Source organism: Vombatus ursinus, unplaced genomic scaffold, assembly GCF_900497805.2.
Source record: "Vombatus ursinus unplaced genomic scaffold, bare-nosed wombat genome assembly UNPS02009062.1, whole genome shotgun sequence".
In the NCBI taxonomy this organism is placed as follows: Eukaryota; Metazoa; Chordata; class Mammalia; order Diprotodontia; family Vombatidae; genus Vombatus; species Vombatus ursinus.
This window is the reverse complement of record NW_020948840.1, coordinates 948,909-966,785: the sequence shown is the minus strand read 5'-3', so window position 1 is coordinate 966,785 and position 17,877 is coordinate 948,909. Positions and strand designations below refer to the sequence as shown.

General features: G+C 42.4%; 1 protein-coding gene across 3 annotated transcripts in view; it reads right to left on the bottom strand.

Annotated features, from left to right (window-relative positions):
• Positions 1–491: 491 nt before the first annotated feature.
• KLF11 (Kruppel like factor 11) overlaps positions 492–17,877 on the bottom strand; it is a 29,868-nt gene continuing 12,482 nt past the window's right edge. For 2 of the 3 annotated variants that reach the window (XM_027850591.1, XM_027850593.1), the window contains exons 2-4: positions 9,947–10,213; positions 6,792–7,776; positions 492–3,147 (exon numbers count right to left, since the gene is read on the bottom strand). In XM_027850591.1, coding sequence (XP_027706392.1) covers positions 2,846–3,147; positions 6,792–7,776; positions 9,947–10,213 — 1,554 coding nt within the window. In that variant the 3' untranslated portion in view covers positions 492–2,845. Of the gene's footprint in view, positions 3,148–6,791; positions 7,777–9,946; positions 10,214–15,366; positions 15,537–17,877 lie in introns of those variants that run through there. The other variant, XM_027850592.1, reaches the window with a different exon arrangement.

Below are 17,877 nucleotides of genomic sequence, written 5' to 3'. Positions count from 1 at the left end.
AGAGTGCACTAATTCTTGCCCCTCCTCCCCACAATATTGTAATACTGTGCTACCAAGCTAAATTCTCCTAATTCTTCATTCCTCAGCCATCAGAAAGTTAATCCACTGGCAAGAAAAGTAAGACATGAAGGCAAGACAGTACAGTGGCCACCCCACAGATTCCAGGGAACCTTAGTCAATCTCACTTCTGAATTTTGTCCCCTAAGCTCCCATCCCACTTCCAAGTCAGGAAGATTGTTGGGTTTCTGTTTCCCAATACAGAAACAACTTGGCCCATGCATTTTTTTCATCAGGATGAAGCTTACAGAGATGCTAACAGACACTCAGCAGGGGAAGACTACAAAACTTTTTATGTTTTTGTGAAAGGCCTAAGGACTTTGAAGATTTTTCCTATGACAGGTACTGAATGTAAAATACGGGTGCTACACAATAAAAAGAAAACACACAACTTGCAATTCAAAAGTTTTATATGATTCAAAGGAAAAAGTTACATTACAGTTTCATTAAATAAGAGGTTGAAAAAGTCTGTTATAAAAACAATTATGAAACATTTTAAATTTTATTCTTGGAACTTAAAAAAAAAAGGCTCAAAAAAAATCAAGAGAAACTACTCAGGCAATAAAGTGCACAGGGAAAATTTGCCTCATCATTCTCAATCCATAATACCCAGATATTTCAGATGTAGGCATCTGAACCTAGGAAAAAAATAACAACAACAAAGTTCTGGTTCATGAGTTAACTTCTCTTCATAAGAGGACTTGCTTCCCAACCCTATATATTCAAAAAGGGACAAAAGAAATAAGAGAACCAAGAAGAATTTTACTAAGGATATTTCTATAGTTTTTCTAGCTAATTCAAGAATGGAAGCATAAATAAAAACCATTTTCAGTACAAATAAAATTTGCGTGTACGTTTTAAAGAATCAACCATTAAGTCCTCTTTCTCAGGGGTATGAAACAATCTGAAAATCCCAACCAAACACTCAAAGACTAATTCCCTTAAAGCCATCCATATTCCAGAGTACTAACAGTAGGACTCATAATTTTGTACATCCTAATTAGGAAAAATACTCAAATTGGGGGCCCTACAGAATATATACAATCATAAAATTCTGGATGCTTAGTAGCTAGTGCTACTATAGTAGATTTGGGAGTGAAGGTTTGGGGGAAGAAAAGTAAAAAAACATAAAATATACATATGAAATTATGTTACTTTTACAACTGTATCAAAACCTCTACAGTCTAATAGGTGAATTTCAAACACATCACTTACATATAGGTTAAATAACATAGTGACATTAGGTAGCATAAAGATCACTAAAGATAGTGAGGGGGGTGAGTGGATGGGGTTGGAATAGCTTAATATCATTGAATAAGGGCCTCAACAACAAATAAGCTAGGCACAAAACTTTGTAACACCAAATTCAACATTTCAATTTACCATAATTTTTATAAAGGTAAACTGCCAATAACTATATTCATATGTAAAAATCTAAGTACATAAGCTTTCTAAATTATAGTAGCAGTGCAACATACAATACAATCCCTACGGTCTAAATGTGGAGAACTACAGTGCAATGCTTAACAAAAAAATAATTTTTGTGCCTTGATGGACAAAACAGAATTCCTCCAGGGTCTGGGAAACATACAAAAAAAAAAAAAAACTTAACAAATGGTAGCAGTGGATTGCAAAGGACAGAGCCAAATAACTTCAGCCTTCCCCTTCATGTCTTTCCATTTATAAACATTCTTCTCTGCTGCTTCCAAAAATCACTTTCATTTTCCAGTTACAAAAGTTGTTGAACGGTTAAGTTATTTTTCTAAAATTGACATCTGCAACATTATTTTCTATTCTTGATGTGTGAGGGAATTAAAGAACCAGAGTTGGCCAGGCAACATGTATTTCACTTTAAAAGTAAAGTACTCTGGTGAACATAAAGAAAAAAAAAAACCATTCAATGGGCCACTTCCATTTACCTGAAAAGGTCAATTTACACACAACATACCAAAAATCCTAAGGTCACCATTTGTGAGATAAGAGAATGGGAATGGTTTGGCAAGAGTGAACACAAATATGCAAATTACAACATAAAAGTAATTGTCTTAAATGAAGAAAATTTAAATCATGAGGCAGTTTCTTACTCAACAGCATACAAGCCACTCTATATGCAAATGGCAGATCTTGGTCCTCTGACATTTTGGATCCCCAGACCATATCTATGGCTTAGGGTATCTACTTCAAATGACTAGACAAACTTTTGAAATGTTTTGAGGTGACACCACTTTTTTTTCTTTAAAAGGCCCTTAGTCAATCATTTATAGGTCTTAAAAATTCTTAGGCTGAGCACGACTAATGATTTCTTTTACCTGGATGATGTTCCAGGTTTACCACGCTGGGTAATTATAAAAAAAGTTTTTCATTATTAATAAAAAACAGCTTGCGAAGTAATTACAATATAAATACCTTTATAGAAAACACTAGTATAAAAATTAGTACCCTGTAACATTTTGTAAAAAAAAATTGACTACAAAGGTTAAGTGAATCAAGATTTTGTAAACTTCATGGCTAAGATGTTTTCTTTCAATGCTGGTGATTCAGATTATCAATTTTTGGAACACTTTCCTTTAAAAAAAAAAAACCCAAGAGTTTCTTAAACTACAAAACTGTAATCATGAACAGGGCCTCAATTAAAGAAAAAAAAGTGTTAACAACATGCTTTCATCAGGAACTGCCCAAAAAACCCTGAAAAAAATTATGTCAATTCTGTGTTTCAGCCATTACAGTAAGTGTTCTGAATAAAGGCTTTTAAAAAATATCAGATGCAGATTATGTCCTGAATGATTCCTTAGGCAGAGCACGATGGCATGGGGACTAGTGAGCTCAAAGACACCCCAGCGCTTCCAGGTTTCTCTGATGAAGCAATTCTGTTTAATTTGCCCACTTCAGCCTGCCAGTTTGGGATCTTCTTGGCCGCCATGTGACGCCGGGCGTGTTTTGTCAAGTGGTCGCTCCGCATGAAGCGCCGAGCACATACGGGGCACACAAATTTCTTTTCTCCTGTATGAGTTCTGCGGTGTCGAGAAAGTTCATCTGAGCGAGCAAATTTTTTATCACAACCTGCCCAGCTGCAGTTGAAAGGCTTCTCTCCTACGAGAGAGCGGGAAGGAAGGGAGGGAGACACAAGTTTAAAAAAAGAGAAAACATTAACCATCTAAACAGGACAACTTCTGGCCTTTTACATCATACAAGTCACTGCCTCTCTCTAGCTCTCTTTTTTTTTCTCCAACAATGCAACAAAAATGGAGACAATAAACAACAAAAATAGCTATCATTTAAACAGCACTTTAAGGTTTGCAAAGCACCTTAAACACATTATCTCAGGCAACTACATGGCACAGTGGATAGAGCACCGGCCCTGAAGTCAGGAGGACCCGAGTTCAAATCTGGGCTCAGACCAGATACTTGACACTTACTAGCTGTGTGACCCTGGGCAAGTCACTTAATACCAATTGCCAAAAAACAAACAAACAAAACCCACATTATCTCATTTGATACTCACAACAACTCTGTAAGGCAAAGTGCTTAGCATTATCTCTCTTTCACAGTTGAGGAAACCGAGGCTGAGAGGTTAAGCAACTTGCCCACTTAGGTAATGGGTCGTAGAGCTAGTAAATGTCCCAGGCAGGATTAGAACTCCAAGTCTAGCACTCTATCCACTGTACCACTTAGCTGCCTAATCCTAGTACTAGCCTTTTTGTTCTCGGGTCGTTTTAGTCATATCTGACTCCTCATGACTCCGTTCAGAGTTTTCCTGGCAAAGATACTAGGAATAGTTTACCATTTCAGCTCATTTTTCAAATGAGGAAATTGAAGCAAACAGGGTTAAATGACTTGCCCAGAATCACCCAGCTACTAAATGTCCGAGGCTGGATTTGAACTCGTAAAGATGAGTCTTCCTGACTCCCAAGCTCTATGAATTGCGCCACCTAGCTGCCCCATTATCCTCTCTTGCGGGGTTGCTGGAACATCAGTGCTTATGTCATTTCTTCTATGTATCTGTTATCTTTTATACTGCTACTGTATCTTGTGTCTTCAAATGTACTAGAAACTTCTTGAGAGCAAGAATCTATTTGTGCCTCTGCTTTGCACCTTAAACATAAATGCTCCATAAACACTTGAGAGTACTGCCTGAACACAAAAAGCAAGGTATTTACATAATCGAGCCTCCAAAGTTTCAAATTTTGGTGAAACTGATACTGAGGTCGATAAAACTACATTTAAAATGGCTAATGCAGGGGTGGGGAACCTGCAGCCTCAAGACCACATGTGGCCACGAGGCTGCAGGTTCCCCCCCTGGACTAAAATCTCTTATGGGGCAGCTAAGTGGTAAAGTGGAGTGCCTGGAGTCAAGAAGACCCATCTTCCTGAGTTCAAATCTGGCCTCAAGACACAACCTGTGTGACCCTGGACAACCCTTCACCCTGGTTGCCTCAGTTTCCTTGTCTGTTAAATGAGATGGAGAAGGAAATGGCACACCACTCCAATACCTTTGCCAAGAAAACCCCAAATGAGGTCATGAGGAGTCAGACAAGACTGACACTGAACAACAAAAAACAAAAGGTCTCTCCTGGAACTTTTCAAAGAACAAAGGTCTGTAATTTCCCCGGGTCTTCAACACCCAGCTAAGGGCAGGAGACCGTCAATAGGCCAAGTTTAGCCTAAATGCCCTCAGGAAAATGTCCATCCTCCAAGGCTAGACAGCCTGTATGTGCAGACACAGGGCAGAGGAAATGTACAGAGGATTGGGAGACCAGGTCCTGAAGTCCCAGGCTAATAACCGTAGAGTCAGAAGGGACATTAGAGGTTACCCAGTCCACCAACCTCATTTTATAGCGGAGGAAACCACAAAGAAGTTAACGACAAAGCCAAGATTCCAAACCGAACCAAAACTAAATCCAAGGCTCTCTTACAGCAGGCCCATCCATATTGAAAATGAATAAATTTACTAATTCTGTTTTAAGCATCTGGACCTGTGGTCTGATTATCATGAGCAGTCCCTTTTTTGCTCTATTATTTTTATGTTAGGTGGGCTAGGACAATAATGAGCAAGCTGCAATAGATCAATCCCATCTGTAAAATGAAGAGCCAGAATGGATCATTTCTAAAGTGTCTTTCTACTGTGAATCCTACAATCCTTTAAATCCCTTATATAAAATATTTATTCTTGTCCAAAGTTTTAGTTTCTTATGAAAAACCCAGTACTCAATACAATTATCAAACTGAACCCAATATGCTTTTAAAAGGATTTAAGTGAAAAACATATCAATGTAGTATTATGAGATTTAGTGCCTTGCACAGGTAGACCATTAATTAGGATGTGGAACTGTCCTACCTTAAAACCTCTCCGAAGGAGAGGTTTTAAATTAAGTTGAGGGTAGCAAGAAGAGGGACTGTTTTTATTTCCTTCCTACCCTATTCCATTTTCTTGCTGCCACTGACGGACGCTGGCTTCATGTATAACAAAACCCCATTATCACAAATTCCATATTCAGCAGTTCAGACAGACAGTACCTTGGTACTAGCATAGATGGGATTTACTAACAAAATTTTCTAGAGGAATTATCACCTAAATATTTGAGCCGTCTCTATTTCTGAGAATCAATTTATGGGTTTGGGTTGGTATTTTCATAATGTTCATCACCAATAATTCTGATCTATAAAAGTAGAATTAAAACACACATGTTGAAGTTACCAAATTGCATTGCCCTTTTAAAAGACTCTAATTCAGACTGATCCTACCACCCACATGTCCAAATCAATGATATTTTACCATATTTTTTTGCTCCTTTTTTTTTGTACTTGGGCACTGGGGCTGCTTTTGCAAAGAGCACACTTTGTAAAATGCAAAATATTCATGAAGTGGGAGAAGTGGACAGTGTTTTATATGCTACTGTACCAAATGTTTTATATGGGATAGTACCAAGTACAGTTAAAAAAAAAAAGTTTCGTCACTATTCCTATCAACTGGAACTACTCTGGTACTAAAACTAACGCTTATAATGAGCACCCTGAAGACCTGAAACATCCTGAAGTGTCTTCAGAATCAATTATCATAAGCTCCATGAAGAGCAGGGACTCATTTCTTTTATAACTTTCCTATCTCTCTGAACACCAAGCATAGTGCTATACTCAAAATATGATTTAATATATGTAGAATTACATTTTTTAAAAAAACACATTTTTTTTTAAATGGTGCTTGGTACGGTTTTGAAAATTGCTATTTCCTAGGAATATTAATAAAATCTGAGTTGGAAGGAACTTCAGACATCACTCAAGCTAACCCATGCTTGTAATTTCTAACCATTTTTTTTTTTATCGTGGACCCCTTTGGCCATCTGGTAAAGCCAATGGACTCGGTTACAGAACAATGTTTTTAAATAACTGAACAAAACGCTAAGTTTCAGTTAGAGGTTAGTGAAAATGAAGATGTAATTTTTTTCGCATGCAAGTTCTTAGACTCCCTGAAATCTTTCCATGGATCCCAAGTTAAGAACCCCTGACCTACACTCCAAGTGTTTATCCAGCCACTCATGGTTAACAACCAGTTAAATCAGAATGTCCTACTGCTTCAGTATTATTATTCTGTCAGTGGAAGAACAAGACCCATAAATCAGCCACACTATTGTTCCCCTATAAGCTCACATTTTCCCATCAAAAAAGATCTAGGGCGATTTCTTAACCATTTGGACTGAAATTCTGGCAACATCCAATTTTCCTAAATACATACTCACCAGTGTGAGTACGAAGATGGGCCTTGAGGTGAGAACTTTTGAAATAAGTTTTCCGGCATCCTGGAAAGTTACAAACATAATTTCTTCTTCGGGAAAAGTCTACTGAAGGGACACAGTTTTGACTGGGTGTAATGAAGACCGGAGCAGGGGCAAGAGGGAGTAACTTGGTGTTCCCCAGAGTCATGACATTTGGTTGGCAAGTGGCCGGCTGGGGGAAGACCAGCATAACAGCTCCTTGAGGCACCGACGTTCCCATGAGCACAGGCTGAGAGATCGGAGCAGTGTGGGGTAAAATGGGCTTGATGGGTGCTGGGTTTGCCGGGGAAGGAGGCTTCAAGAAAGCTGAAACCATTCCACCACTCTGACCAGTCACAGGAATCATTTGGCAAAGGACGGGGGGAGGGTGGAAGGGAACAGGGACAGAAATAAAAGACGCAGCTTTCCTTGGGGCATCACTGTCACAATTCTTTGGTGAGCACGTCTGTGTTGCGATGGGCCACACCCCCTGTTGTCCTTTATCAGGAAGAGAAGAACCAGAACTTTGTAAACGAGGTGGAGAGTGGACCAGATTAGCACGGTTTATACCACTCTCGAGGTGCAAGGCCTGAAAAGCTTCAGAAATTCCTGAGTGGTGAGTTTCCTTCAGGCCTATGGAATTTCTGCTGCCTGAACCGCCTTCCATGTCTCCTTGGGGTGCTGGAATGTGACAGGAAGCAGAACTGTCCCCAGTGTGGCGGATCACACTGGTTACCACGGCTTTGTAGGGCTGAAGAGAAGCTGGCTCAGGCACCTCTGGCTTCTGACTGGACAGCCCTGACTCCATCTTCATTCTTGACAATTTGGCTACCAAAACAGAGGTCATATTTGCAGAGGGAGCCGAACAGACCGCTTGGCCTGTTCCTGTTTGGGAAGCAGTGACTTGGGAGGGAAGAAGCAATGACGTAGATGGTTCAAGAAGATCGGGACTGTGAGGGGGAGTCATGCACTGAAAAGAAAGAACAAGGTCTGAAGGCAAGGTATGAAAAAGCTAGCACGGAGGCTTCAGGTTGATTTTAAAGGATATACCTTTAGAATATGATTCTTCTATATAGTGAAGACATAAATAAAATAATTTAAACATTCTAAGACACAAATGGCTTAAGAAACCAGAATGACCAAGTTTACAGATTCCAGTAAAAAGAAATCTCAGTGTATAAGCCCCTGTCACAATCTTATAGCAGCACTGATGGGCAGAAGCTGTTAAAAAACCCCTTCGTTCTCCAAGTTTTTTCCACTTTTTCTTTGTAAGCATCCATTCTCTCTTCCTATACACTTCAAACAGTGCGCATACCAATGCACAGAAGTGCAGGAAATGCCATTCCCCTTGTGCTTTCCTTTTTCTTAGATCATGCAACTTCAGATGTACACAGTGAAACAATGTAATTTCTGCAATTAGACTTATAATTCATGACATTTGTTACATTTAGAATTCTTTAAAAACAAAATTCCAATCGGAGCCTCAATCTATTAGACATCCCTATTCTGAGACAGGCATGATTATACCTCAGGTACTAAATTCTCCAGAAAACTGCCTCCTCCCTGTATCATTTTTCCAATCCCCATTTTCTATCCGTTCCCTGTTGTTCTGCACCCAAGTTTAAAGGGTCTCTGAAACACTGTCATTATTTCTTATTCCATCAACTATTGACTCATCACACTTCTACACTTCTTCCTCTACTGAACCTTTCAGCACTTCTCTCCAATTCAAGGGCTTGAGGCCAATCTCACTTCTGGTGGCCACCTGGAGGATCTGAACTTCTCCCTCATATTTCACCCTTGCTGACAAAGTTCACTAACAAATAAATCTTCAGGTAGAGATGGAGGTAGGGGATTCATCTAGAGAACAAAACCCAGGAAACATTTTAAAATATTCTTTCTATAAACGTATATATTTTCGTCTCCTAGTCCTATCCATACATTAATGAGAATCCCTTCAGCAATATCCAACAAGTAGTCATTGGCCCTTATTTGAAGACCTCCAGTGAGTGGGAGTCCACAATCTCCTCAGGCAGCTTATTCCACTTATGGAGAGTCATAATTTTTAGGTAATGTTTCAATTAAATTCCCACCATCACAATCACTAATCTGGTTAAAAAAGGGGAATATTAACTCCAGAAGGTCCCAGTTAAAATATATATTACCTAGAAAGAAAAGGATAACCCTAATCCTTCTCTAACCCCTACTCATTAGCACAAGCTGATCTACTAAGTTATTCAGTAGTTATTTCAGAAGGCACAGAAAGGACATCGCTGTAAGATTAAATATAAGACAAGAAAGTTTCAATGGATACCTTAGGTAAGAGGGAGCAGCATAGGGAGAGGGGCCATGGCAGCAGGGGCTAGGTGATGAGGCATCTGAGATGAGCACCCGTGCCAGTGGATGCCTTAAAAAAATACATTTCACAATTTTGCCTGGGGAAGTAGTCCGTCTTGGACTAATCAAAATGATGATGACAAAGAGAAATAAGGCAGAGGCGTATGTCCAAATTTCAGCACCCCAATTTCATCTACTGGATGCTTTAGCATCACCCAAAATACTAAGGGGCACACTGCTACCATTCCACAGTATATTTTCCTCACCTGAGCTGCTGGGATACCACTGATGTTGGAGAGACCCACGTTAGCAGACAGATTTTGTTCCCTGACCATTTAAACTTGAGGACTAACTGTGATGTGCAAAAGGAAAGATGCATTATATGGTAAGATGGAATTTTAGTTCGACATCTGCAGGGAGGCCAAATAACACTTTTCACAGAAACTCACTGTATTTACCCAAAACAAATACTTCCATATAAAAACCAAGTTAAAACTAACGTCCTGTTCTGATGCCTCACTGTGGTATGGGCTTTCAAAGGCTATGCCCAGTGAGCCTTCTGAAGACCAGCCCAAATAGGGTAAGAAGAGCTCATCATCAAGGCTGCCCCCTTCTTCCAAGCTGCAGAGGAATTACAATCTCGATCAGTGGAAGTTCCCACAGTGGGTACTAAAGTACTAAAGCCCAGCAATAATAAAATCTAATAGACAAGGGGCTGAATCATATATATACACACAGCCATTTCAAGAACGCTCCCCACCCCACCCTCAAACTCGCCCCCACTTAAACCCTCCCTTTCTCACCAGGGTAGAAAGAGAATGGAAGTCCTTTGGTAACTCAGACAGGACAGCTTCACCATGCAGGGCAGTAAAGTCTCCTGAATCCGAGACTGGAGTAAGTGGTCTTATTTTTAAGAGGTCACTTTTCTGGGATCTTTGACCCCAGGAACTCATGCAAACAAGAGCTTCAACAGCTTCCATGTCTGTGTGCTCCAAGACACTACATGTAGACCTCTCACTGTCATGTCGCTTCCTTTCCAAGATAGATTCACATATGTCCATGATGTCAGCCTGAAGAGAAACAAATCACAATCAATTTTCTTTTAGTTGAATAATTTTGTGAGGCATTAAGGATGAAGGAACACTGTCCTAGCTTGAAATTTCAGCTTTGCTACCTACTACTCGGTTTCCTCTCTTGAAAAATAGGAGTTGGGGCAGCTAGGTGGCACAGTGGATAGAGCACTGGCCCTGGATTCAGAAGGACCTAGTTCAAATCCAACCTCAGATACATACCACTTACTAGCTGTGTGACCCTGGGCAAGTCACTTAATCCCATTGCCTAGCCAACAAAAAAAAAAAAAAAAAGAAAGAAAGAAAAAAAAAGAAAAAGAAAAATAGGAGTAAGGGGCTGTAACTATATGGTCTCTATGGTCCATTCAGTTCTATATCTATTATTGTACAATCATTATCATATATATGAATATACCCACCAACACCAGAACCCTTTGTCTATTACAACCCTTTGTCTAAGACAGACTCCTACAAATTCCATCTTCTAGTAAGTTTCTTTTCTTTTAAACCACATTTCCTAAATGGAATTTCACTTTCTCTTTTTAAAACCATAGCTGGGAAAGGAAAAAACATACCTAACAGAAAGGCATTCTCATATGAAGCACAATGATTTCTAGAAAAGATTAAAAAAAAAAAACCTGTTTTTCAGAATAAATGATCAAAACTTGAACCACAGAAGTAAAGGCCAGAGCCAGAGCCTCAACTGGAACAACCATGCTCAGTGCAGAAGACTGAGCTGAATCCCCCCCCCTCCCCCGCCATGGTGAATTCCGACACATCCATCATCTTCACCAATGGGCACCAGTACTAAGTGGCACATGTCTAGACAAAGAAGCAATAGCCTCCTTCGAGGGAGCTTAAGAACAGTCCTGACCTTCTGAAGAGTTCACAAAGCCCTTTTAGAGCACTAAGAAAAACCTGCTTTCAGTAGCATGTCTAGGGAAAAAAAATCTGTACCCTGACTAAAGTTACAGTATTACCTCAGAGGAGGTTTTTCCTGGTTATCAAATTATAAGCTCAAGAGTGGAACCAAGTCTTCCACTTTCCTGGATCCCTAATGAAGCAGAACCAACTGTATTGGATATAATAGGCATTCAATAACTATCTGGTGGAGAAATACCCTCTTTATACAATAATACCAACTAACATGGGAGGTGCTTTATATCATAGGGTTTTAAAAAAATTTGGTAGTATTTTATTTTCCCAATTACATGTAAACATAATTTTCATCATTCATTTTTTGAAAGATTTTGAGTTCCATTTTTCTCCCTCCCTCCCCTTCCCAAGAGGGCAAACAATCGGATATAAGTTGTACATCTCACAGAGTTTTAAGATTTAAAGACGGAAGGAATTATGGAAGCCATGTAATGCAACCTCCTCTCATTTTATCAATGAGGAAACCAAACCCAGAGAAGTTTTAACTTGCCTAAGACTGTACAAGTAGTAAGCAACAAAGGTGAGATTTGAACCTGAGTCCTTTGGACTCCAGATCCCTCACTCCACCACACCATCAAATCTGATCCTCACAACAACCCTGTGAGCACGGAAGTAGGTATCATAGATATTATTAGGCCCATTTTATAAACAGGGAAATGGAAGGTCGGGGAAAAAAGTTTTGAGTAACCCAAAATCACCTTGTTAGTAAGTGGTAGGGGCAGGATTTGAACCCAGGTTTCTTTTAAGTTCAAGTACCATACCATGTTGCCCACCCACAGAGTTAACTAAGACCTATGTCAGTTAAACGATTTATACCTAGTCATGGAAGGGGTGAGGGAACTGGAACCCAGATTTCCTACATTACAGTGTCATATTCTTCCCATTCTATCAGGCCACCGTTCCTCCTGAATCAGGCCACAGCCTTCTCCTCCCCATCCTCCCAACCCTCAATATTTGTATTAAGAATCAGATGGTAACAGCTAGTTAAAAAAAGAAAAAGAATGAGATGGAACCTTAGAGACCCGGAGTCAAATCCCCTCACTTCACCACAGAGGAACTGAGACACCTTTCAAACAAACCCATGAATCAAAGGAGGCCTTTTCTCCAACACTGACTTATGATAACACCACTAATCAAAAATTCTTTCGGAGGTTTCTGAAACTGAAAGGACTGAAGAGATTGTCTAGTCCAAGCCACTTCCTTCCATTTTATGAAGAAACTGTAACCCATTGAGGGGATGTGACATACTCAGGGCAGGAATTAATAAAATCTAAATTATCTAACTGCAAATCCAAGGCTCTTTCCTTAAACTATAAGCAACTACTCACAACCTCAAGCAAAGACTTCAAGACCTCGTTGCTTTCCCCAAAGGGCCTCCTTTTCCAAACTGTACTTAAAACAGCAATAACCATGCCAACCCAGACACCCATTAACAGGAACAGCAACCTAGAACCAAAGGAAAGCAATCTGTGAACACACCCGTTCTGCCCCCATACCATACAACCCTCCCCAAGAAAAACCCCCTAACACTACTTTAAATGATCATAGCAGAGTGGGTTAAAGTTTATAAAACCCAAAAGCATCCCCAATCCTAAATACAAATCCATATATTTCAGAACCACTATCCCTTTCTATTAGACAAGAGGATGACACTGGTGAAAATAGCAACCTGCTAAGGAACTCCAATAGCCCCTTGGGAGACTTTCTGGAGGAGAAACTGGAATAAGATGAAATGCCAGGTTTTCTAGAAACTCCTCATGGTATGTAAATACCTTTCCGAATCTGAGTTTTCTTAGTATCTCTGGCTATAATGAGTACCCCAGCTGTATGCAGCCTGGGAGAGGTAAAACTGGAAAGGTGGGTGGGAATCAGACTTGGGAGTTTTGAAAGTAGACTAAAGAATTTGGACTTCATTTGGTAGAAGACAACTATTCAATCCAAAAGCATTTTTAAAGTACCAAGACACTGGGTTAAGTACTGGGAACTTAAAAAAGTCCCTGCCCACAAATAGCTTTTATTCATATTAAGAGCCCTGAACCTAAGATCAGAAGACATGGGTTTGAGATCTCATTCCACAGGTCCTCATTCAGTCCATAGCACTGAATGGACTATGTGACCAGAGATCTTTTTTCCAACTCTGAGATTCACCACTCAAAACAGCAAAACTAGAAGAAGCAAGGGATGGAAGCTGCTGAAGCAGATTCTGAATAAGGAATAACTTATTAACAATGAGAGCTGTCCAAAAGAGGAATGGCTTCCTGGAAAGGCAACGAATTTCCTCTATTGGAGGGACTTGAATCAAAGGCTGGATGACTACTCCTCAAGGACAGGTACTGTAGGCAGATGCTGGGTTAAGAACTCAGGTTAAGGAGCTCCTAACTTGTGGTCCTTGGAATTTGTGGGTAGATTTCAAAGGATCCAGAAATTTGGCTGGGGAAAAAAATTACATCTTGATTTTCACTAACCTCTAACCAAAACTAAGCATTTCCTTTAATTCTGAATTAAAACAAAACAAAACATATTGCTCTGAGAAGGGGTCCATTGGCTTCACCAGACTGCCAAAGGAGATCATAAAAAAAAAAAAAAAGCCAAAAACCACTATAGCAGAGCATCCATCCCATACTGGCTGTGCTGGATAGCTGCTGAAGTAGAGGCAGTTTAATACAGTATAATGAAAAGAGAGATGGATTCATAGTTAGGTAGTGGTTTCATTCCCCAGTTCTTCTACTTGTTATCTGTTTTCTTCAGAGTGTCCTCTCTGGCCTTTTTTCCTCATCTCCAAAATAATGGGGTTGGACTAGATGACCTCCAAGATCCCTTCCGGCTCTAAATCTATAATCTCTTAAATTCCTTCCAACTCTAAGATTAAGTGATTTTTAAGAACTGCAGTCTTTGCTCTTCCAAAAACTAACTGTATGACCTTAGGCAAATCACTGGGTCTCGAGGGGTCACAGTTCCTCCATTTGCAGAATTCGGGGGTAAGGGAACCCCATGGCCCAGCTCTAAACCCTTCACCTTCCACCTAAGCCAGCCCAAAGGTTCTTAACTTCTTTGTGCCATGGGCCCTTTGGTAAAGTCCATGGACCCTTTCACAAAATGTTTTTAAAATGCATCAAACACCTCCAGGATTACAAAGGAAACAAATTCTACTGAAATAGTTACAAAAATACTAAAAAACCAAAGCCAAAAGCAACTTCATGGATGGTCAATGATAAGGGACCAGGACTTAAGACTTTTTTTTGGGGGGGGGATGTGTGTGTAAATTTTTAGCCCCTCTCCAGGCAAAAGGAGACAACCAAGGAAAGAAAAGGTGCTATTTCCTTTTTCCAAGTTCATTTTTCCCGAAAGAGGAGTGGTGCAGGTCTTCCCTCTCCCCAGTAAGGTCAAGTCCCACATATCTTTCCAACCTAAAAACCTAACTCCCCCCCCCAACAACCTCCACCCCAAACCCCTGCAGTGAGGAAGTAGCTATCTGGTTGAGAGGCGGGGCCCCTGAGCCCCACCTCCCCTGCCCCGCCCCAGCCACCACCCACTCCCTACAAGGGCACGGTGACGTCATGGGTGGGCTAAGCTGGGGCCCCTCAGGCAGACCCTCTACTCAGGGGGAGGGGCGGAGGCTCTGGGGGGAAAAAAGAAAGGGAGACTGAGTCCAGCATCCAGGACCGCCCCCCACCAGCCAGTCTGGGCCGGAAGCCTGGAGCGCTATCCCCCGCCAATCCTGAAACCTGGTAGGGCGCGACCCCGAATTAGTTATCCACACCCCCAGTCCTTTCCGAGGCCAGAGGCCTCCTCCGGACGCCCTCTCGGAGGCTGCACCGGGACGGCCAGCGCGCCACGCCGCCCTGCCCCGCCCCGGGCACCTAACGGGACCAGGATGGCAGCGGGATCTCCCGCACTCTGCACCCTCCGTCCTCCCCTCGCAAGCCTGGGGCTATCTCCCCCGCTCCCCCCCCCACACACCCACCCACTCCCAGGCGGAAAGGGGGTGTGAGCGTCAGGAGCGAATGAAAGCGGCTGCACGCGCACAGCCCCCTCCCAAATCAAAGCACCAGCCCTCCCGCTCCTGCACGCCCAGGATGCCCCCGTCCCCAGGGTGGGAGGCAAGAGGGTGAGCGAGTATCCTCCCCTCCGACCCCCCCACCAAAAAAAGCAAGTAAATAAAAGGGCCCACGATCCCCACCACCCAACTTGACGGTCAGCCCAGCATGGAAACTCACAGCGGACGCATCTCCCGGGCTGGCCGTGCCGGTGGTGTGCATGGCGAGGGAGGTCGGGAAGCAGCGAAACAGGCGGGAGCTGAGAACCTCCTGACCGGGCGGCTGCGGCACATGTGGAGAGCAGGCGGCGGCTCTCCGGAACCTTGCACGGACTTCGGGGACAGCAGCCGGCGTAGATCCCCGGGCAGGGCGCGCGCGCCTCCGCCAGCCCGCCCGCCAGCGCACACCGCTCCGCCCAGGCCACTGCCCTCGACGTGCAGGGAGGGGAGGAGAAGGGGTAAGGCAGGGGAGGGGAAGGGGAGGGCGCTAAGAGGCCCGGGAAGGAGGGCGGGGCTCAGAGGTGAACCAAAATACGGCGCGCCCCGCCGCGGAGGATACGGAGGGCGGCTAGACCAATCACGGGCGATCTCATAGCCGCCGGGCCAATGAGGGCGGCGGGGCGACGCGTGATCGGAGCCTGGTCCAGGCGTGATCAGGGGGCGGGGTGCGGGCACGTGTTTGTGTCGAGGAGGAAGAGGGCGGGGCTGGGAGGGCGAGTCCTGGAGAAGAGAGGAGGGCGGGAGAACTGAACAGCGGGGAGAGTGGGCGGGGCTTGGAGGGGGAAACCTAGGGGAGGGGGAGGAGGGCGGGAGAACTAAATCGCCGGGTGGAAAGTAGGGGAAAGGTCTCGGCGGCGGTAGCGGCGGCGGCGGGCGGGGATGTCCCTGCGGTGCGCTGGGGGGAGGGATGGAGGCGGGGCAGCGCCGCATTTTAAAGGGGCCACCTCGGCCTTTACCCTCTCCTGCTGGCATTGGGTTCAATTTGAGCGGTGCAGACTGCCAACGTGGGGTATTTTTGTATACACAGTATAAAAATAGATCAGTAACCTACATTCTTTGTCCTAAAGTAAAATTAATCCTGCACAACTAGGATTCGCAAAACTTTCAAAAGAGACCAGTTGGTTATCAGTTGCATTTGTGGTGCAGTCGGTTCATAAACACTTATGAAGCTCCTATGTACCAGTCTCTGTGCTTGAGTGCTGAGGATACAAATAGACTAAAGACAATCCCAGCCCTCAAGGAGGTCACCATGTAATGAGGCAGCCAATAAGCAAACATCTACAAAGTTACATACAAGATGAAAAGGGAATTAATTAAATTTAAATTAAATTTAATTAAATTTAAATTTAATTAATTAATTAAAAGAGGGAAGGCACTAGAAGAATTAAGAGGCTTTTGTGCAGAGGAGAAAGTCCCAGATTTGGAGGCAGAGAGCTACCTCTGTATCTTGACTCTGCCCCGGTGATCCCTATAATCTCGGACTACTCCTTTCCTTTTTCACCGAGCCTCAGTTTCTCCTTTTCTAATATATCCTAAATCTGTGCTCTTTGGACTGTTATCATCCCCATTTTACAGAGGGAGGAAACGGATATACAGAGAGGGAAAGAGATTCACCCTTAACCTTGAGACTCTTGACTTCTAGTCCAAGGCTCCTTGCCTTCACATTCTGAAACTTCGGGCTCAACCCAAAAAGGAATTTAAATGCTGAGGGTCTAGGATCAGGGGTGAGGAATCTGTGGCCCTCTAAATCCTTAAGTTTGGCCTTTTGACTCAATCCATTTGGATTCAGGATCAAGAATTCCCCACCCCTGGTGTAGGAGATCCAGATTGTGAGTGCCTCATGTCTTGTCCACCATATTGGGCCAGAAGCTCCATCCATACTCCCCAACAATTCATTAGCCCTATATTATAGGTGACTAATAATAAATATTGACTGTCCTCCTGTCTATCTTAGGTACCCATGGGAGTGATCACTGGGGAGATCTCACAATCACTCAACATCACCCAAAACTAAGGCCTCTTCATGACCAAATTCTCCAACCCTTCCAGCTTTCTTTCCTACTGTAGCAAAGATAGGGCCACATGACTAATCCCTTTACAAAATTTTGAACAAGTTTCTCCTGGATTGAATAATCTGAGATATGCAGTGTGACCTTATCTTTACAGTTAAACCACTCCTTATCTGCCTTTGCTTTCTGTTTCTTTTTTATTATTACTAATTTATTTATTTTTAGTTTTCAACATTCACTTCCATAAGATTTTGAGTTTTAAATTTTCTCCCCTACCACTTTTTCCCCCTCCCCCCACGATGGCTTACAATCTGATATAGGCTACATGTACGTTCACTGTTAAGCATATTTTCCCAGTAGTCATGATGTAAAGAACAATTAGAACTAATGGGAGGAACCACAAGAATGAAACAATAAAACAAAACAACAAAGGAAAAGGAGAGCAAATGGTGTGCTTCCATCTGCATTCAGACTCCATATTTCTTTCTCTGCATGTAGATAGCAATTTCCATCATGAATCTTTTGGAGTTGTCTTATGTTCTTGCACTGCTGTGAAGAGCCAAGTCTATCAAAGTCAGTCATCATACAATGTTGCTGTTACTGTGTACAATGTTCTCCTGGTTCTGCTAATTTCACTCTGCATCAGTTCATATAAGTCTTTCCAGGTTTTTCTGAAGACTGCC